This window comes from Astatotilapia calliptera, chromosome 6, assembly GCF_964374335.1.
Source record: "Astatotilapia calliptera chromosome 6, fAstCal68.1, whole genome shotgun sequence".
NCBI classification, from domain to species: domain Eukaryota; kingdom Metazoa; phylum Chordata; class Actinopteri; order Cichliformes; family Cichlidae; genus Astatotilapia; species Astatotilapia calliptera.
This window is the reverse complement of record NC_137427.1, coordinates 11070302-11091429: the sequence shown is the minus strand read 5'-3', so window position 1 is coordinate 11091429 and position 21128 is coordinate 11070302. Positions and strand designations below refer to the sequence as shown.

The following is a 21128-nucleotide window of genomic DNA, read 5'->3' as shown; positions in this document are numbered from 1 at the left end:
CTTCTCACCTTAGACGTTCTTGTGGCATAGTGGTTGTTCTGATTGAAATTGTACTTTTCAGGTGCCGACCTTCCTGGCAACTTGATGTCCACATTCAGATCATACTGTGGTTCGTTAGCGTTGATCCAGTACTCTGCTACAGCTTGATAGACCATTATAGTAGCCTGGAGAGAAGAAAAGTGGGGGAGATAAAGAAAGGCAAAGGTTATAAGGTGGGATAATATGTATAAAATATCTGCCTATGATATCTTGATTGACAGGAAGTTTTGTGTTACCTGAGTTGATCCATAGCCTCCGCCCACCTTCTGTTGTGTGTTGAACCATCTCACAACACGTCTGGCATCTTCAAAGTTCTTTATTAAAACAGCAAAGGACAGGAGTAGAGTTCAAAAAAATATGGAAAACGTTTTTCAAAGGTACTTCGGAGTTTTAGGCTTTCTGTAATTAAAGTCCAGTCCAGAAACTTGCCTAATGGAAGAAAACAGCAATGTTTTTCATAGTTCATAACAAAGCAATGTCTTATTTGTTTTCATTTGTGTTTGCACACAATAATAACACAACATAAAACTAAATGGAGAAATTTACATTAAATAAATGGTAATTCGAGTACTCTGGAATGGTATAAAAATGGTATTTTAATACTGTAGAATGAATTTTCAATGACCACATGTCGTTAGTGGGGTTAGGTTAATTGGAAATGCTAAATTGAACATAGGTGTGAATGTGTGATTGAATGTGAGTGCGACTGGTTGTCCCCTGTCTATGTGTTAGCCCTGCAACGGACCTGCCCAGGGTGAACCCTGCCTCTCACCCTAAGCTGGGTTAGGCTCCAGCGACCCTGAAAAGGATAAGCGGAAGCAAATGGATGGATGATATAATTTAGACATGCTCACCTGAGTCTTGACAAGAGCAAGAAGAGCATAAGCTGTGGTTTCCAAAGTGTAAATGCCCCCTCTAGGTACAGGCCAGTGAGATAGCTCTGACAGACACAATCACACAAGTACATTTTTATTACTATAATATATCTTGAACACATCTACCTCAGTAGTAAATTTGTGAATATAGTAAAAATGTGAAGATACATATCATCTCTGCGCTTGGTTGCGCCTTAGTGAGTTTCTAAGAGAGAGAGTTTCCCCTGTAAAGAGAGTTCCTGTGGATCTGTAAATATTGCAACCCTGGACACACTAACTGACAATTCCTTTTGTTGTCATCTTTGTTTGTAACTTTACTGTAAATAAACTCACTGTCGCTATCACTGGACCTGTTCTGATGTGACCCAAGATGAACTCACATCTTGAGTCCATTTGCACCAACAATTAACGCCAAAAAATTATTGTATTTTAGCCTATGGTTATGTGACCTGTATTAGAGAAGGACAGGGCAGCAATTTAAAAGCATTGAAAATACCAGACTATTCATTTAACTAAGACTTAGAAAAAAAATCATCATGAACATAGTACAGTTTTTCCACTTTTTTTTTTTTTTTTGCAATGAACTGAAACAGTAAGGATCATAGTTTACATTTACTGATCTTGTAAACATTTATATAGTCTCAACTCTGTGTGTGTGTGTGTGTGTGTGTGTGTGTGTGTGTGTGTCTGCCTGTCTGTCTGTACAAACCTGGCGAAACAAACTTGTATAGGGTCTCTTTGTTGAATTTGTTTTCATTAGCCAGTGCATATGATGTCATAGCCACAGCATAAGGGTTGGTGACACTGGGCAGGCGCCTCTCCAGGTAGGCCACTGCTTTGTCTATACTGCCTGGGAGACTCTGGGCAGATGAAAAAAGGGAAAAAAAAGGCAGATAATGAGTGACAGGAAAACAAAACATAAAGAAATATAACATTACTATACTATCTTGGAATGTGGAGCATTTGTTCTTCGTCCTTTTGTGAGCCTCTCGAGTCTCATTAATTGAGAAAGTTAAAATTAGAAATTGTACAACTCAGTATAACATGAGCAATGCAACAGAATTAAGGCTTTTGTATATCCAAGTCATGAAGAGGTGTAGTCTGAATATTTTATGTTTTTATCAATCTATAATTTACAAGATCTTCATACAGACATGACCAGAGAACATATTTGTGAGATTAATTTAATTCTGTCTGTTTTTGCTGGTCTGTGGTTTAAATCTTCAATGCAAGTGCAATAGAAAGTATCACGGTTTGATCATTTTAGATACTTTGTAACAACAATGTTTGCAGGTGAAATACTCACATTGACAGTGTCGGAACATATTGAGCGTGACTCTTGCATTGCAATGAGGCAGAAAGCTGTCATGGAGGCGTCTGAATCTAAGCCGGCCACATCACCCTACAGATGAAGCACAAACATATTATTATTATTTCTAACAGAACAGTTTTTAATATTTATAAAAGCTGATTGGCAGTTGTATAACTGGTTTCTCATTTAGTTATAAGCCATTTTGTATTTTAAGTATAGATGAAGAACTGGTATTAATGAAATCAGTGCACTCACATTCATTGTTGACTGCAATACAGGTGCAAATTCTTTGAAAACACCATCAGGTTGTTGTCCTTTGAGAATAAGGTACTTGACAGCATCACAGATTACATTATCTTGTATTGCAACCAGATGATGGGCCATTGCAAACACCTTGGCAACATAGGCAGTCAGCCTTATAGACAGGAAGAGGGGATACAATACCTTAATATAATTTATTTGCCCTTACTATAAATTGGCTTTGCAAAATCAGAAATTAAAGCAGCATGTGCAAAATATTATGTATGAATTCATGGATGTTTGTGGGTGCCTCACCAGGTGCTAGCTGGGCGAGAAGGAAATGCAGCAAACGATCCATCCTTTTTACGGAAGGCCAACTCGTTTGTGTAACCTTGATGAAACAATTAAAGAAATAAAACAATCTTTTTACTTCACTGCTATTCAACTTGCATCTGACTCTTATCAATTAGAAACAATTTTGAGGAGCTTTGTGTGTTTATTGTGTTACCAAAGAATTTATGTACATCTGTGAGAGCCTACCAGTTTTTATATGTTGGAGAGCTTCATTACGTTTTGCAAAGCCCACAGTTTCCCATTGGTTGGTTTTGTCCAAATACAAGGTTGCAATAAGAGGCAGGGTCATTGACATCATGTTCTGCTCTCCACAGCCCGAGGGTTGTCTGATTAGAGTACCCATTGAGTTTCCGCTAATGGCATTCTCCACCAGCTGAGATACTTGTTCTCTCCCTGCATGCATACACATACAAAAAAGGTTCACAACACCCATTAAGGTAGTCAGTCCCGAATGTCAACAATAACAATATATAATAGAAGCTTCAGGGTGATATAGCCACTGAATCACATAAACTGCATAAATATTAAATATTTCTCACCTGTCACAGAGATCTGTGTGCTAGTAGGTGTGTTTGGAACCAAATCTTTGCTTTTAATTCCACTGTTAAGAACTTCGTTCTGTACACCATCTAAACAGAGAAAAAAAGGTTTTATTAAGGTGAAAATCAGGGTTTGACTGAATAATTAGAATCTAGCTTTTTAATAGATAAACTCACTTTCTCCTTTCTTAACAGGATCTAAAGTCACGATCTTTGGATGTTTAACCAGTACGCCCTCAGGCTGGAAAACAGACAAACATTGGAAGTCATCATTATTTTAGCAAAGAAAAGTGCAGTAGCTACAAAACAGGAAATAAATCCATAATTAAATTAAGTCCTCAACAGTTTGTCTTTCTCAGCCTAACTGCAGCCTTTATGACTAAACTCAGTTTAACTTTGTATTCTTGTTGCTACTTCTCTCGATGTGTGAGAGAAGTAGCCACAGCAGCAAAAATGCAAATGATGTTAGTAGTTAACTTACTATTGCAGCTATAAAATATGTACTTTGTAGTTGCAATAGATACTGAAAGTGTGCTGCTGAGAATAATTAAGTGACTGTAGTGGTTTACAATGTTATCATATGCACAGAGTATTTTTCCTTTAAATTCATAAAATATAACATTATCAATATTAATATGAAGCCAAAACCCTTTACAAAATCACAATATATAAACCACAAATACTGACTTAGCTTGAACTGTCAGCTCTGTTTAAATTTCAACTAAACTGTTATCCATTTTTATGCATAATTACTAAACAACATTTACATGTGACTGTAAATGTAACATTTCTCTCAAATGAATACAGTGAACGCATTTCAGTAATATATGTCAATATTGATGATGACCATGATTTTTAGAAGTAAAATATGGATAAAACTGACCTACATTATCATAAGTAGTTTTTCTTTTGGCTAGGTTTTGTCAGTTTGCTGTTCAGTACTGATTGGAGTACTGTACTGGTTCTTCATCTTCCTATAGTCACACTTTAACTAAAATCCTTTTTTTACAAAATAGACACAAAAAAGCAATGAACTAAAAATGCATTTGATGAGTATGATTATTGTTAATATTTTGATCATTTCTAAGATTATTAAGGGACATTCTTTTGGCAGTGATAATCATGTAGTATTAGAAGAAAAGTTCAGCACATATTGTTAGTCTACAAAATTATCAGTCTGATGTTTGGTCTGGGATTGAGCCAGACTCCAGTTATTGTTTCTGTCTGTTCCTTTTTGTGCCTAAACCTCAACAAACAATAACTTTCAAATTATTTTATTACTACCAATTTTAAATGGCCTGTTCACATTCAGATAAGAAAAAACATTTTTGTTTTATTTAATAGGGAATTGATAACGAACATATTTTTGGGCATCCAAATAGCAAACATTGGTTTTCTTACCACCACCCGCAACATCTTCATGACTCCATCATTGAGATATGAGTCCTTAACAGCTGCTTTAACCTCAATGCGCCGTTCTCCCTCCTTCATGGGAATAATGACAAAAGGTACAGATCGTGTGGTCTCGGGCCCAACAGTGACCTCCTGGCGATACCTACCACGTTTGGAAGCTGAACTACACACATGCTCCTCCTCAGTCAAATCAATGCGTACCTTTATAAAAGAAAAACAGCAATGACAAAGTTGGAGAAGAGATTGAAACGTGGTATTTCGAACTGGAAGAATACAAAGATCATGAATAAATACAGAGATTTTATAGTCACTATATACAGTAATTGACTTCTATTCATTTTACATCAAATTAAAACTTTGTGTGTCAGATAATTATTTATTAAAAGCTAGACATTTTAAATGAGAATAAGAAAGAAAAGTATGTCTTTGTGCCCCCTTTTCCCTGTTAATGCCCTATCGGCCCCCCTGGCTAAACTTTGCTAGATCCGCCCCTGCACAGTTACCAGCGTCAGCTACGTAGAAAAAGATCCTGAGTAGAAAGTAATATTAAATAAATTCTAACAACAGCTGATCAAGCTTAAACGTGCTGCTGTTGTTCAGCCGCTGGTTTCCTCTTTCTGGTGCAAAGTGGGCCAAAAACAAAGACGGACTCGCAACAGAAAAGCCGATCAGCTGATCATTAAGCAGTTTCACATTGAAGTAGCAGCCGGAGAGCGAGATCATTAAGCAGTTTCACGATTGAAGTAGCAGCCGGAGAGCGAGAGGCAGTCGCTCGTTAAGCTTAACGCAGGAATGCTTTACAAACATTCAGAGATGGACTTACACACTTGCTTTACTTCTCTCGGGGATAACTTTGTCGGAGATGAAATGCCGGGTTGCTAGCGAAGCTCCACATGCTATCCAGACCACCGACAGGTCCCGCATGCCACAGCCGCTCTATCACGTGATGCATACTGCTCCGACATGCTAACGTTCTGAGGTGAGTTGCGGCGTGTTGCAAGTTTTGTGAGGTGCTTTCGTGATATTTAATGGATCGGATTACATTTTTTATTTTTCTCCGATATCCGATCCAGTCATTTAGGTCAGTATCGGACCGATACCGATACGTAATATCGGATCGGTCCATCTCTAATGATAAATGAATTATGATAAGCCAACCTTAACTAAGGAAATGTAATCATCCTGGCAAATGAAAATGAAAATGATTTTAAGAACACAACACGAAAATGCACATGATAAACTCACAAGACGACACTTTTGAACACCACTGTGTTTCAGTCCAGTAATTACTGTGGTTCTGTACTTACAGTGATTCGATCAGGGCTGTAGTTGTGGAGGATTGCTTTAATTTCTATCTGCTCTCCACGGACAGCAGAATAAGGCAGCCTGAGATCAATGAAGAAATCCTTCTTGACAATGACTTCAAATGGATCACCCACACAGATTCCTTAAAGAAAATATGCAGAAAAGAATGACATTTTTTTTAAAAAAAGTAAAGGGAAGGCCAAAAAAAGCCATATTTTAGTCACCGAGTCCTCACCGTGAGTTCTTGACAGACTGATGCCGGTGAACTGCCAGGTTGTGATTGAATCTTGCAAAGGAACATTTCTCACAAATGATGTGGTGTCACTGAAATATAGAAAAATGTTTACAGTCTGAGAGATGTTAAGATGTAACTTCATTTGTATGTGTTTGTGATTTACAGTCACTCACCAGTTAGGTGTGTTTCTAGGGCAAGGAGGCAATTTGATATCAGACCAGAGCCAACTTTCTGGGAAATTGGTGCGAGTAACAATTTCATTGCTGTCCATGAAACTGTTGTCTTCTCCTTCACCTGGATTTTGTTTAAAAATGATATAATTTTGTGAATTTTATGACACATAGTATGAATGAGATAACCCCTTCCCATTTTGTTTCCATCTCTTACTGCGAGCCAGTTTGAGGTCTTCCTCCCTCTTCTCTGCTCGAAGAGTTTCCACTGCCTTGCAACAGCGCAGGAAAGCATCACGGCAGCCTTGACCATCAACAATGTACTCGCTGCGGACCTCACAGGTGTATGAAAGGGGGGTTTCCTTCATGCCATCCAGACAACACTCAGTTTCTACTGGGTCTGTATAATTTTTTACTGAAAAGTAAAGAAGAAAGTATAAGAACTGTGATTTACTGTAAAGTTAAAAACATATATTTTTAAATATGTCTTTTTGTAAACAGAAAATCTTGTAATGAAGTCAAAACCGTAAAATAAAAAAAATTCTTTTTGTCTGTTGACTAATACATAGACTGTCAAAAGTAAAAACTGGGATATGTGTGAAATTATGAATTAATATGTAGTTATTTATGTAAAATATATATTTATATGTATATACTTACATAAGCTGCTTCTGACATCCATTACAGCAGCGTTGCGTTTCTTTCTGTTCGCAGGCTGGCATTTAATTTCTGTAAAATGCAACACAGACAAAATATACCATATCAAACAAGCCTGAATCTGAATTTGGTTTTTGTGTTACTAAAATAGGAAGAATATAACACAACCTTTTTTGTTGGACTGTTCAAAAACATGACAGAAATAATCATCATTCTTCAGGGGTTTAACAGTGAAGCCGAAAGAAAAGTATTAGACAATGGTAAAAGAGTGGGATGCTCTGTTGCTTTGTCACCTTGTCTATATGGGGTCTTTGCATCAGTGTTGGACTCAAACAATAGCCCAGCATCAAAGAAGACACCCATACTGTCCTTTCCTCCACCAGGTGTGCAGCCTGTGTCATACTGCTCTACTATGTCCCACACCTACAGGTTAAAGTACAAAAACATACAAGAATGTAAATTGAACAGTAAACTTACAATAAGAGGACTCGAATATGGCTCACAAATCAAAAAAAAAAAAGGGCTAAAAAATAAAAAAATGTCTTGTTGACATTGTAAATTATTACATTAAACTCAACTCACCGTCATATTTTTAGGATTTTTTTTATTTTAGAGTCACAATAATCTGTCCTCCTCTCTACACACCCTCAGAGCAACAAATAAAACTGGGGACCTACGGGCCGTCTGGCGTATGTCCCAGCTAGGCATAGTTGTTCTGAGGCACAGGTTAACATGCTGTAACAACATAATAAGTTTCAGGTTTTTCGTATCCATCCATCCATCCATTTTCTTCCGCCCAAGCCCAAGCAGAGAAGCCCAGACCTCCCTCTCCCCAGCCACCTCCTCCAGCTTATCCGGGGGAACACCAAGGTGTTCGGCAGGCCAGACGAGAGATATCATCGCTCCAGCATGTCCTGGGTCTGCCCCGGGGCCCCCTCCCGGTGGGACATGCCCGGAAAACCTCGCCCAGGAGGTGCCCAGGAGGCATCCTTGTCATCCTTCCGGTCACTACCCACAGCTCGTGACCATAGGTGAGGGTAGTGCCGTAGATCAACTGGTAAATGGGTAAGTAGTTTGTTCACCACAACAGACCGGTACAGAGGCCGCATCACTGCGATGGCAGCACCAATCCGTCTGTCGATGTCCGGCTCCCTTCTCCCATCACTCGTAAACAAGACCCCAAGATACTTAAACTCCTCCACTTGGGGCAGGGTCTCGTCCCTGACCCAGAGTGGGCACTCCACCGTTTTCCGGCCGAGGACCATGGCCTCAGATTAGGAGGTGCTGATTCTCATTCCCACCGCTTCACACTCGGCTGCGAGCCGTTCCAAGGCAAGCTGGAAGCCATCACCTGATGAAGCCCACCGGACAACATTATCTGAGAAAAGCAGATCCTGAGACCACCAAAGTGAAAGCCTTCCGCCACTTGGCTACACCTAGAAATTCTGTCCATAAAAATTATGAACAGAATCGGTGACAAAGGGCAGCCCCGGCGGAGCCCATCACGCACCAGGAACGAATCCAACTTATTGCCGGCTATGCGGACCAAGCTCTTGCAATGGTCGTATAAGGACTGAATGGTCCGTAGCAATGGGCCAGACACCCCATACTCCCGGAGCAACTCCCACAGGACCCCTCGAGGGACACGGTCGAATGCCTTCTCCAAGTCCACAAAACACATGTAGAGTGGTTGGGCAAACTCCCATGCGCCCTCGAGTATCCCATGCTAGAGGATAAAGAGCTGATCCAGTGTTCCACGACCAGGACGAAAACCGCATTGGTCCTCCTGTATCTGAGGTTCGACTAACAGACGGACTCTCCTTTCCAGCACGGACTCAATGTCCCCAGTCTCCCTCGGAATGCTGTTGAAGCTCTGCTGGAGGTGTGCGTTGAAGATCTCGTGGACTGGGGCCTCTGCTAGACGTTCCCAGGACACCCTCACTGTACGTTTGGGTGCGCTGGGTCTGTCCAGCGTCCTCCCTCGCCACCTGATCCAACTCACCAGCAGGTGGTGATCAGTTGACAGCTAAGCCCCTCTCTTTACCCGAGTGTCCAGAACATATGGTCACAGGTCTGGTGATACGATTACAAAATTGATCATCGACCTGTGACCTAGAGTGTCCTGGTGCCACGTGCACTTCAAACACTCTTATGTTTGAACATGGTGTTCATTATGGCCAAACTGTGGTTTCCACAGAAGTCCAATAACAAAACACCACTCGGGTTCAGATCTGGGAGGCCGTTCCTCCCAATCACGCCCTTCCAGGTCTCACTGTTGTTGCCCACGTGAGCATTAAAGTCTCCCAGTAGGACAACAGAGTCTCCAGGTGGAGCATCCTCCAGTGCCCCACTCAGGGACTCCAAGAAGGTTGGGTACTCTGAACTGCCGCTCGGCGCACAAGCACGGACGACCGTCAGGACCCGTTCCCTGACCCGAAGGCGAAGGGAACAAACCCTCTCGTCCACTGAAAGAAACCCCAACATACCAGCAGCAAGCCGAGTGGATACCAAGATACCCACCCCAGCCGGACGCCTCTCACCCGAGGCAACTCCAGACTGAGACAGAGTCCAGCCCCTCTCCAGGAGAATGGTTCCAGAGCCAGGCCATGTGTTGCGGTGACCCCGACTATACCTAGCTGGCACCTCTCAACCTCACGCACTAACTCAGCCTCCTTCCCCATCAGAGAGGTGACATTTTTGGAATGTATGCAATACGTAAATTAATATGAAATCCAATATGTGCAATTTGTTTACTGTAGCTAAACAATTTACAAAATATAAAAAGCAAAAAATAATTGAGAAATGACCTTTTTCTGTGTCAGGCGGTGCTTGTTGTTTAGGACGTAGACACCTTTGTCAACTGCAACCAGTCCCACTGTGGCCTCTGGATTTCCTGTGACTTTCAGACTAAACATCTTGCGAGGCTCATAGGCTGGAGCAGGTCGTGAGGATTCCAGTTTCAGCTAAGTGAGGGTGACATGCAAATTTGTATATGTTAAAAAAATAAGCACTACTGTAGAAATGAGTAACATTTGTGCATTTTGGCTGTAAAGATTCACTCTTTCACAGCTCTTGAGTCTCTTACAGTGCCCATGCAGGTGTCTTTTACATCCACCCAAACAGAGTCTGATACCACTTCATTTGAACTTGTATGATAGTATGCTATGATGCGGAACGATGGCAGCATTTCTTTGGTGATTGGTTGTATCAGGGAAATCAGTACTTGGCCTCTTGTCTTATAACGGCCGTATTTCACTAGCTGACCTCTGCTCTGGATCTGGGGAAATGAAAGATTTGCATATTAATACCTAACACCTTAAGCACACATGTATGTACTATGACCAGTTGTTGCAGAAAAAATAGCTATATATACAAAAACAAATAAATACATCTCTCACCAGATATGTGATATCATGATTTTGATTTGGCTGCTGGTTGAGATTGAGGTTGATTTTTAGATTGTCTGATATTTTCAGCTCAGCTGAATCCACACCTGCAAATATGTTTCAATAAATGTTATAGTTTGAACACATCTTTTAGTGCCTGTTTCACACAGTATACTTCCACTTCTACCTACAGTAACAATCTTTATTCTTTTACTTGATGCAATGCTTCTTCAAGATTTTTCTCACCTATGTGGATAAAAGTCCTGGTCTTGCTCTGGTACGGTCTTGCTGTCATCTCTGCTCTTGCTTGTTTATCAGGTGTAAGAATGTTGTCATTGGTCACTGCCTGTAATTAAAGACACACACACATAAGCCATACTAAGCATAAGACAAACATTCATGTGCTTTCATGTGTAACTGTGCAAGGATCAGTCAGGACCTGTAATTAAAGCCCACCATACATAACCAATGAGCAACAAGTTAAATTAAGTGATAAGTAAGTGATAATCTTTATTGCTTGAGGGCAGCATTTGCGTGAGCAAGCGTTAAAGTGAGCCAGAACAATCCAAAATAGCATTCTGGCAGCCACTGTGCTGCCCTATTATTATTATTAAAAGTTATTTTTAATGCTGTCATTCTTTTTTTTATTCTAAGTAGTTGCAGTAGTAGTGGAAGTAGTGTTGTTTTTGTTGCTGGGGGTTCTTTTTATAGCTTTTTCAGAACTTTAAACTTACAGTTATTCTCAGCTCAGCTGCATTTCCTTCTGTATTGATGGTGAGCCGAGCCATGCCGTTAGCTGCAGTGAATCCCCTGACTGCCCCAGGATTAATCACTACTGGAACGTTTTCTGCTGGTGTTTCATCAGGATTTAAAACTTCAACCTAACATCAGACAAGAGAAACTGAATCATGACCAGTGATGGGCAGTAGCGCGCTACTTGTAACAAACAGCATTGTTACAGTAACGTGTTACTTGTAACGCATTACTGTAATCCGATTACTTTTTTCAAGTAACGCGTAAAGTAAGGGATTACTATTGCAAAAACGGTAATTAGATTACCGTTACTTTCCCGTAGGAACGCTGCTGCTTTACAGGTGAAAATAGAGCAACAGGACTGCTAGTCTTTCATTTTATTTATTTTCTGCTGTGTTTCACTTGCATCTATTTGAAAGACTGAGTGTAAACACAAAAAACTATTTTTTTTAATGTGCTGGAATGTGCAGAAAATAGGTTTAAATGTTAAACAAATTTCTTCCAGTCAGAGAATGTTACATATACTTTAATTTTTGCTTGATGCATAAAGTTAAAAGATTAAAACTAATAAAACAAGTTTTAAAAAGAGACTTTTCCATTTGATTACATTTTGTATGATGGATTATGTAGAAAAAGTAGAATTGAGCTGAAAGATCTATTGCTTTATCACCTGTTCAGGTTGTAAATAGTTTTTTTAAAAAGTAACTAAGTAACTAAGTAATTAATTACTTTTGAAAATAAGTAATCAGTAATTAGTTACTGATTACTTTTTTCAAGTAACTTGACCAACACTGATCATGACACTTTGTAAAGCAATTATAATTTCTTCAAATGACACAACTGACATATCAAATTTATGACTTCACCGTGTAACATTATATCAGACTATGTAAATGTAAATTAGTGCTTTACCACAACATCGAAGGACATTCCTGGCTTGAAATATTTTGGAGTTCTTTTAAAGTGGATCGTATAGGGTGATGTAACAATCTGGATACCTCTCAGCTCGGCCTCCACCATTTCACTACCTGTGACAGGGTACAAGAAAATAATTATACATACTCACCAAAAATTGTCAGGATTCATAAAAAATAAAACAAAAAACAGTAATTTCTTTCTTACCACTTTCTGTCAGCACACTGACAGATACAAATATGGCGCCCCCTACAAGGCTGTTGATGTCCCTCTCAACTTTTGTTATGTCTTCCCTCCTCAGTGTCACCTCTCCTTCACCATTTTCAATCTAATTCAGCAACATGACAATGTTTATGTAAAAATATGTTCTACACTTATAGCACAATAATACAGTTTCTGAATAGTAGGAGGTATTTAAACTCTTATGTCAGCATTGCTTTATATGGAAAGGCTAAATCTTAAGTATAAATATGGGCTCACCGGCACTCTCTGAAGAGAGTCTGGAAAACTCTGCTTACTTTGGTCCTTTTTGATGACCCCAAATACCACATAGGCTGTTCCATCCACCTCCTGACCAAACAGATACCTTAAACCATGAAATAAAATTGTGCTTGTTAACAACCAGTTCGAACCCAGGTCAAAATGTAACAACAAACGATCACATATATACTACTTAAATCCACAAAACAATTACATACGTAGCTTTGATTCTGACGGTGAAATCTCTGCTGTTCACGTGGAAGAACTGTGTTAATGGTGTCAGTTTCACCTCAAAACTGGGAAGAACTGCAAGATTAAAATATTTTCTTTGTCAAGTTCAAATTGCTATTTGTATGGCACATTTAAAAACAGTAAAGAAATGTTGTGCAGGTACTGTACAGATAATGGGATGCTCACCATACTCTTTGACCTCAAATTCTGCAGAATAGATTTGCTGTGGGTTGCTCTGGAATTTTGCCACCACTTTCCACAGTCCAGGACTACACACACACACACACACACACACACACACATAGATTGCGAGAGAGATATATATTAATCAATCAAATAGTCCAAGCATTTATAAAACTCAAGGCAGCACATTAATCATACTGCAGACTATATTCTACACACAGGATCTAATTAGACTACAATTGCCAAATTATGGAAGTGTATAAGTTATGCATGATTGATTATATAGTAAAAATAATCAATGTAGCACATACTACCCTTCATAATATACACTAATAATAATAATAATAATAATAATAATAATAATAATAATAATAATAAGGCCAGCTGAGTATTCTTAACAGCAAAGCACCCATGCAAAAGTTAAACTTACTGTTCTACAGAAATTAGATAGGGGGAGATCTTTATTGGACACTTCAGCTATACTACACTGTGCTTCAGATGGTCAATGACTACATGCCTGAACTGAGTCATGGTTCTAAATTCTTTCCATCAACAATAACTGTCAGTGAATTTATACTGCAGCATCAACAAGAACAGTTAAGCGAACAGATAAGAGTCACATAAACTTAAACAAAAAACAACGAGCATCTTAAACAGAAACACATATTCGAAAGGCATGATGGGAGATAACTAGCCACTCCCCACATGCCACAATAATGATAATAATAATCACAGTAATAATAATAATACTCACCTAACAATTTCACCAAGCTGGAAATCTCCAGAATGAATACCTGATTTTAGAGCGACTATATCAAGTGGTAAAACAATGCCTTCAGGTGTCTGGAAAAAAAATAAACCACTATTAACAGTGCAATGCTAGTGCACTAGTATTGCTAGTGGTGGTTTTGGACAGTGTATTAGTTTCCAAACTAATATGTAAATGACAATATAAAAAAATTCAAGACAAAGTTGATGTATTTTGGTTGTTTTGTTTCTTTGCAAATAAAATATTCGTTTTCCTTGCATAATGTCACTTTCAATTCTGAGCCCATGAAGAATAAAACACAATACCACAAACTCAATGGCAATGGAAGGATCAGATTGGGCTGCTTCATCCCTCTCTACAGGCTCCATCTGGGGTGTCAGTGCAAACATCCTGAAATGAACTGAAGGGAAGAGAAGATGTTATTTTTGCTGCTCGGACAGTGATGTATACATGTTGGGAGGAATAGTTAATCAAGAAATTCAGTTTAGTAATTTCATTTAAGGTCATTCATTTAAAATGTGTCTTAGTCAAACTGAGGGAAATATGTGATTTTTTTTTCCTTTCAAATCTTCACTGAAAATAATTATCAAACCTTTTTCAAAGGGACTGCATGGACTACACAAAGCAGCTTTCTAATTTGTGTAAGGTGATGCCATAGCCACATAATTACTGTAACAAGCAGTTTTTTGTCTCAAACTCAAAACTAAATTATTGGAGCAGCACCATGTTTCATTAAGTTTATTGAATGGCCCTGAAAAAATATTGAATCTGTATTAAATAAAATAAAGGTAGAACTATGGAAGCATGGAACACACGACACGGGAGCTCTAGTTTTCCATTCCAGCTTTATTCACCTCCATACATCAACTGAGCACATCGCACCCAAACACAACAAAAACCCCTCCTCTAAGCTTGGGTTTGAGTGGAGCCCTCTAGTGGGTCACCACAGAACTACCCTTGTGTGTGCTGTTTCTCAGTCATGAGGTAGCGGTAGACTCACCTTTGCTGTTTGGTGTATAAAGGGTCTTGTCTGTCTGAATGAAGATGTAACCAGACTGGAAGGAAACCATGACGACTTTCTCCAGGAGGCGGTCGGGGAACTGAGCCTGTAGGTACACGTACTGCTTCGCGTTGGGATCTTTACTGAAGTCTCCTGCAGGGATCTGAAACCAGTATGAAAAGTCTATAAAGACTTGGATGGCATATTCAATGATAATTGAATATTTAATGAAATAGAAATAACAACAATATTATCATACAGTAAACAAATAATTCAACTTACCGTTACTTTCCCAAGCTGCTGAAAGTTATTTGCATTGTTGAGGGTCACAGATGTTGTTGCCAGCCTTTTAGTTTTGGTTGGATGGTTCATCACATTGATTTCAACCCTAACGTCTCCTCCAGTGCAGTCTTGACACTCCACAAAGATGTTTTCTGCAGTTCCCACCCGCAACAAGTTTGGGGCAGACATCACTTGCCTGCAGAGTGGTGGTAACATAGAAAGATGTTAATGATTTTAGTCTCTGTGTAGATAAACACATGCTGTTACTGACTAAAGAATAAATTATTTATTTATTATGTTATATGTTCATTTTAGACACTATGAAAAACATGTTAATAATTGCTGAAATAATTATTTTTAATTATTTAAAACAATTAAGTTTTCAATTTTTATTCACGTATTTATTGTATAATAATAAATGACCGCGACCGTGGCTCAGGGGGTTGGGAATCGCATCTGTAACCAGAAGGTCGCCGGTTCGATCACTGGTCTCTCTGTCCTGGTCGTTGTGTCCTTGGGCAAGACACTTTATCCTACCGCCTGCTGGTGTTGGCCAGAGGGGCCGATGGCGCGATATGGCAGCCTCGCTTCTGTCAGTCTGCCCCAGGGCAGCTGTGGCTACAACTGTAGCTTCCTCCACCAGTGTGTGAGAGTGAATGAATAGTGGTATTGTAAAGCGCTTTGGGTGCCTTGAAAAGCGCTATATAAATCCAATCCATTATTATTATTATAAAGGTTTTATGACTGAAGACTATAACAAAAAAGTATTTACCAGCTGTTTTCCTATGGGACCCTTAAAATTATTTTAAAAATAGCTCACATTTTTAAATGCTTTATATGTAAATGTTGCATTGCAGCCTGATGTCTGACAATGTTGTTGCGTCTGTCTTTCTTATCCTCCCTAGCTGGTGTCTGATCTTCTTTTCTGTGCCTCTTTGCTGACTTTATGAACGCCCAATTAGGATAACTGCATGTTTTGAGTGCTTCCTTTACACTGGTCACTGTGAGCGACCATCTTTGAACAGAGGCGGTGGTTTACGACACCAACTGCCTGCCATCTATAATCCAATTTTGAATACCCTCCCAGATGCCTTAACGCCCACTCACATCCTGGGCCATCTGACCTCAGGAAATCGCATGATAGGGTGGGGCCAGGTTTCACAATGAGCTCACCCGAAACCCTGGCTGATTGTGACCCACACCCTGTTTTCACACCTTGGCTCATGTGATTAGGTAGAGGATCATCAGGGGTCTTTTTGTCCCTCTTTGGGGGGGAAACTCCAACTGGCTTTAAATGTGGGACTCTCCGCCATTTGACCTTAGAACTGAAGAAGCTTCTCGGATGAGAGGCGAAACATCTTCAAGCAACTTAAAGAAGTCCAGATGCTTTTCTTTCCAAGCTCCTTAGACTATGATGACCTGGATGACTGGTCTGTGATGACCTTCACAGACAATTTAATTTAATTTAATTTAATTTAATTTAATTTAATTTAATTTAATGCATGAATTAACCCTTTCACTCATAGTGGTCACTACAGTGGACAGCTATTCAAAGGCTGTTTTCTTGTATTTCTGTCAGTGTTGATGGTATGCTTCCATATAAACCAGTACATTGGATACTGATGTGTCAGTCCATACCGTGTCACCCACTGGTTGTTTAAAGTTACTGTATGGCTGTATGGCGTGTTTCATTGTAATTATTGTTATTTAACTTTGTCTTGCATGAATTATGATAGCCTTGATCAGGATTTTTTCTTAAGCATGAATTATGACAACCTCAATCAGGATTTTTTTCTTAAGATGAATTATTCTAATTCATCTTTAGGCATGAAAAGATGAATAAAAATAATTAAGAAAAAGTCCTGATTGAGGTTGTCATAATTCATGCATGAAATGATTAATCATAATATTGGATTGCACCCAAAACACTTTACAATGCCACTATTTATTCACAAACTGGTAGAAGCAAGCTACAGTTGTAGCCACAGCTGCCCTGAGGGTGCCATATCACTCCATCGGCCCCTCTAGCCAACAGGAACACAAAGACCAGGACAGAGAAAGCAGGGGAATCAAACCGGAGCTTCCCAATCCCCTGAACCACGGTCGCCCCTTAATTCAACCTTACTGGGAATGTGTAAAAGTACAGCAGGTCTACTTACAATGAGGCTCCATCAGCCACAGAAGTGAGAGAAGCAAAGGCCAGAGAGGCCAGCAGCAGCAGAGTCCTCCTCATTATCCCGACCCTTTTCTGCTGCTAAAGTAAACCGTGGCCGTGCAGCATCCTTCTTTTATTCACTAACCTCCCTGCACTCCCACAAAATGTCTATTCATCCTCTTTCCAATCACACGTACACACAATTTCCCAGCAGCAGGTTGGGAAACAGTTTAGACCTGATTATCTCTTCTCTAAAGAAACAAGTAAACACTGGAAAATCAATAAAGGTTTACATGTTTAAATTATGTCTTACCATGCAGTTTAGTAATTAGTTCACAGGATCCAATAAATATTCTTTTCTTTTCTTTTTTCTAAAATCTCATATTATTGCTCATATTATTGTTTTGCCTCTTTTGAACCCAAATATTCACCAGTATGTAAAAATAATCACACAAGTGGTCTGATCAAAACGTGTTGAGTAACTTTACAGGACATATTTGGCTGGGCTTCATGGATTTATTTTTTTTTACAGTAACAATCTGACATATTTAATATAGTGGATATGATATCCTCTATTTTAGGATTTCACTGACAGGGAAAGAAAAGAAAGCAAAATATATCCCGCCTTTACCCTCAGAACAAATGTAATTCTCTGTGCCACATTAACCATTAAAAGAAGGGCAGAGCATCGTTAATGACCCTCCACAGTGCTTATCATTTAAAGGCGGTGGCATTTATATAATGGTCAGTTGATGCTGTGGGGTTCAAAGTATGCTAAAAACAAACAAAAAAGGAAAAAAACAACTTAATACCAAAAGCAGCCTGGATTTAGCAGGGGTTTTTTGGTTTTCATTCTCTTAAATTCATGTGTAAATTCTGACCATAAGCACATTTTTCCATATTTTTTATTTTTTGCATTTCTATTCATCCATCCATTATTTTTCCCTTATCCAGTTATATGTGTCCTCCAGTCTGAAGTATGCCGTTTACACTAATAGTTCAAGTTCAAAGTTTATTCGCCACATGCAGTGGAATGAACCCGCATATTGTGATATGCAATTGAACATAATGAAATAGAGCACATTTTACATACAAACATGTTGGACTCCTTACAGTTTGCCTGAAGGGCAAAGAGGGGAGTGAAGTATACTCCTGCTGCTCTATTAAATCTGTTATGTATTGCACACAGACTCCTACCTAATTTTAATGTGTGGTTTTTTTGTTTTTTTTTTTGTTTTTTTTTTAGCAAAGTGTGTTGGCTCACTGCATTTTTTTTTTTTTTTAAACAGAAACAAAAGAGTCTTGGCTAATGAAACTAAGGGCTGTGTGTGGTCACCACTTTGGTTTGATTTATGGTCTAACAGCAGCCGGATCAATCAGATATCAATATTTTCAATAATCAATAATTTTCATTTTACTTTTTCATAAGATTTAATTCAGGCTATTTATCTGGCATAATGTGTCTTTGTTTTGCACACCAGGACTTCTGGTAATCAGAGTTTTGTTTGTTCAGTAATAACGAAAGTAGGCCACAGGGTAGATTGTGCACAGACAAACAGCAGCTTTGTAAACTCACACAAGGACTTTTCTATTTAATTATTAAGCCTAACCCTCTATACATCAACTGAGTGATTATTTGTATTTGTCAAAGCAAATAAACCAAATATTACCTACTTTTGGTTGTAAGCTTAGTGACTTGTGCTAAAAAAAAAAAAACAAAGCAAAAAATATAGGATAGGAATATATAGGAGATAGGAAAATATAGAGGCAAGGCAAGTTTATTTATATAGCACAATTCAACAACAAGGTGATTCAAAGTGCTTTACAGAGACATTAAAAAACAAAAAGAATGATTTAAAATTGATTAAAAAAAACAGTAGATAAAATCAGTAGTTAAAATATAAGTTTTGAAATTTAAGCTTAAAAGTGTGGATTTGGAGCTTTATTCAAATGCAGCTGAGAATAGGTGAGTCTTCAACCTGGATTCAAATAAACTGAGTGTTTCAGCTGATCTGAGGCTTTCTGGGAGTTTGTTCCAGATATAAGGAGCATAAAAGCTGAATGCAGCTTCTCCGTGTCTGGTTAAAAAACTGGATCAGATGACCTGAGGGATCTGGAAGGTTCATACTGGGTCAGGAGGTCACTGATGTATTTTGGTCCTAAACCATTCAGAGCTTTATAGACCAGCATCAGAACTTTAAAGTCTATCCTCTGACGGACAGGCAGCCAGTGTAAAGACCTCAGAGCTGGACTGATGTGGTCCACTTTTTTGGTCTTAGTGAGGACTCGAGCAGCAGAGTTCTGAATGAGCTGTAGATGTCTGACTGATTTTTTAGGTAGACCTGTAAAGATGCTGTTACAGTAGCCAAGCCTACTAAAGATGAATGCATGGACTAGTTTTTCCAGGTTCTGTTGAGGTCCTGAGGGGAAAAAAGCAAAAAAAAGGGGGAGTGTGTTTCTGATTGGTGCAGAGAGGACATGTGACCAGGCTCATTTGAATACGACAGGTGAGTGGGGCAGAATACTTTCAGTATGCTTCGAACACGTCGACATCTGTCTCTCAGACTATGAGCATTCTCGGTTTCCGGGAGCGTGTTACTTTGAACAGGGTGCCACTACAACGTTGATCGTCTCACCTGGATACCCATTAACCGGCAGGTAAATACCAAATTTCATCCTTGGCCTATGAACGCAGCTGTAACCCCAACGGTCTGAGCTTCCTCGTGAGGCTGCACGCGCTCCTTCATTCCTTTGGCTGTAAGCGGTTTCATCTGTCACAGTTCAGAGCAACAGCGGGCTCACCTGAGCCGGAAGGACACCGGTTAAACAGGTGTTTCGGGATCTGTGACATACCGCCCTGGGCAGAGACATACGTCAGCCCGTGGCAATGTTAAACTTTGGTGGGTGTGTCAGTGTCTGTTGGTCTAAGTGGTTTATGGGGAGCAGACTTTTTACACTTTGCAGACTGAGGTTTAAGATTGGGAGTTGTTCGGCATCTCCTGTCTATACATATATGGACATTTATGGTGAGTTCGGGACATTTTCTTAACTACCTTTTCAGTGTGTAATGCTTAATCTTCCACGGATTTTTTTTAGAATAGTTTTTTGTAGCCTAGTGTCCCAGTCTGGTATGATTAAGGATTTTCTATGAGGGCCATAGATCCAATTACAGCAAAGTCCATACACTGGATTTGCTCATTGATGCTTTAAAAGTGCGAGTGAGAACTAGGTTAGGCCCAATTTGACCTATTTTTATATTCCGAATAATAGGTTTATTATCACGTAACAAAACCAAAGAAGGCAAACATTCCTCACATTTGAGAACCTGGAAACAATGAAAGCGCAATAAAAAATTCAGTTCCTGTTGTTAATATTGGCCACTACTAACACAGTATTGTTAGTAGAATAGCACTCTAAATTAATAAGCTGGTTGCACAGTATTCTGGGAAGAAAAAGCAAATCTAAATTGCTTCCCTTTCTGCTAACTTTCAGTGGCTGAGGTCCTTGTTTGCATAGTGGTAATAATACACTCCCAAGGAATGTAGTGGAAGTCAGTACAATGGCATTCCTGTAACATGAAGTTTGCGGGGGGTTTTGGCTTGTAAACCACACATTTTGGTGTGTGTCTGTATGTCATAATTATACCTCAAGTTGATCAAGTAGTTTTGTATTAGACTAAATTGGTTAAACAGCAATGCTTTAGTGTATGTTTTTTTTTTTCTTGATTAGTTTATTAGTTTATTAGTATTTCAAAATCATGCGATTCTTGCCATGAAAATATAATCGCAAACATGAGCTCATCCAACACTTTGTGATAAGCTCTTTCTTTTGGTAT

The 21128-nt window shown here is 39.1% G+C and overlaps 1 protein-coding gene across 1 annotated transcript in view; it reads right to left on the bottom strand.

Annotated features, from left to right (window-relative positions):
• The window catches only part of LOC113023847 (uncharacterized), a 56878-nt gene extending 39425 nt beyond the window's left edge, over positions 1-17453 (bottom strand). Inside the window, exons 1-32 of the mRNA XM_080302207.1 lie at positions 17298-17453; positions 15139-15334; positions 14857-15019; positions 14162-14256; positions 13842-13930; positions 13091-13173; positions 12892-12979; positions 12674-12779; positions 12401-12521; positions 12191-12306; positions 11260-11406; positions 10772-10871; positions 10538-10632; positions 10225-10416; positions 9947-10102; positions 7433-7562; positions 7143-7211; positions 6700-6897; positions 6486-6606; positions 6313-6401; positions 6080-6219; positions 4761-4973; positions 3537-3600; positions 3360-3449; positions 3007-3213; positions 2782-2857; positions 2482-2641; positions 2221-2316; positions 1624-1774; positions 894-979; positions 276-353; positions 9-164 (exon numbers count right to left, since the gene is read on the bottom strand). Coding sequence (XP_080158333.1) covers positions 9-164; positions 276-353; positions 894-979; positions 1624-1774; positions 2221-2316; positions 2482-2641; positions 2782-2857; positions 3007-3213; positions 3360-3449; positions 3537-3600; positions 4761-4973; positions 6080-6219; positions 6313-6401; positions 6486-6606; positions 6700-6897; positions 7143-7211; positions 7433-7562; positions 9947-10102; positions 10225-10416; positions 10538-10632; positions 10772-10871; positions 11260-11406; positions 12191-12306; positions 12401-12521; positions 12674-12779; positions 12892-12979; positions 13091-13173; positions 13842-13930; positions 14162-14256; positions 14857-15019; positions 15139-15334; positions 17298-17371 — 3945 coding nt within the window. The 5' untranslated portion in view covers positions 17372-17453. The remainder of the gene's footprint in view (positions 1-8; positions 165-275; positions 354-893; positions 980-1623; positions 1775-2220; positions 2317-2481; positions 2642-2781; positions 2858-3006; positions 3214-3359; positions 3450-3536; positions 3601-4760; positions 4974-6079; positions 6220-6312; positions 6402-6485; positions 6607-6699; positions 6898-7142; positions 7212-7432; positions 7563-9946; positions 10103-10224; positions 10417-10537; positions 10633-10771; positions 10872-11259; positions 11407-12190; positions 12307-12400; positions 12522-12673; positions 12780-12891; positions 12980-13090; positions 13174-13841; positions 13931-14161; positions 14257-14856; positions 15020-15138; positions 15335-17297) is intronic.
• Between the last annotated feature and the right edge of the window lie 3675 nt (positions 17454-21128).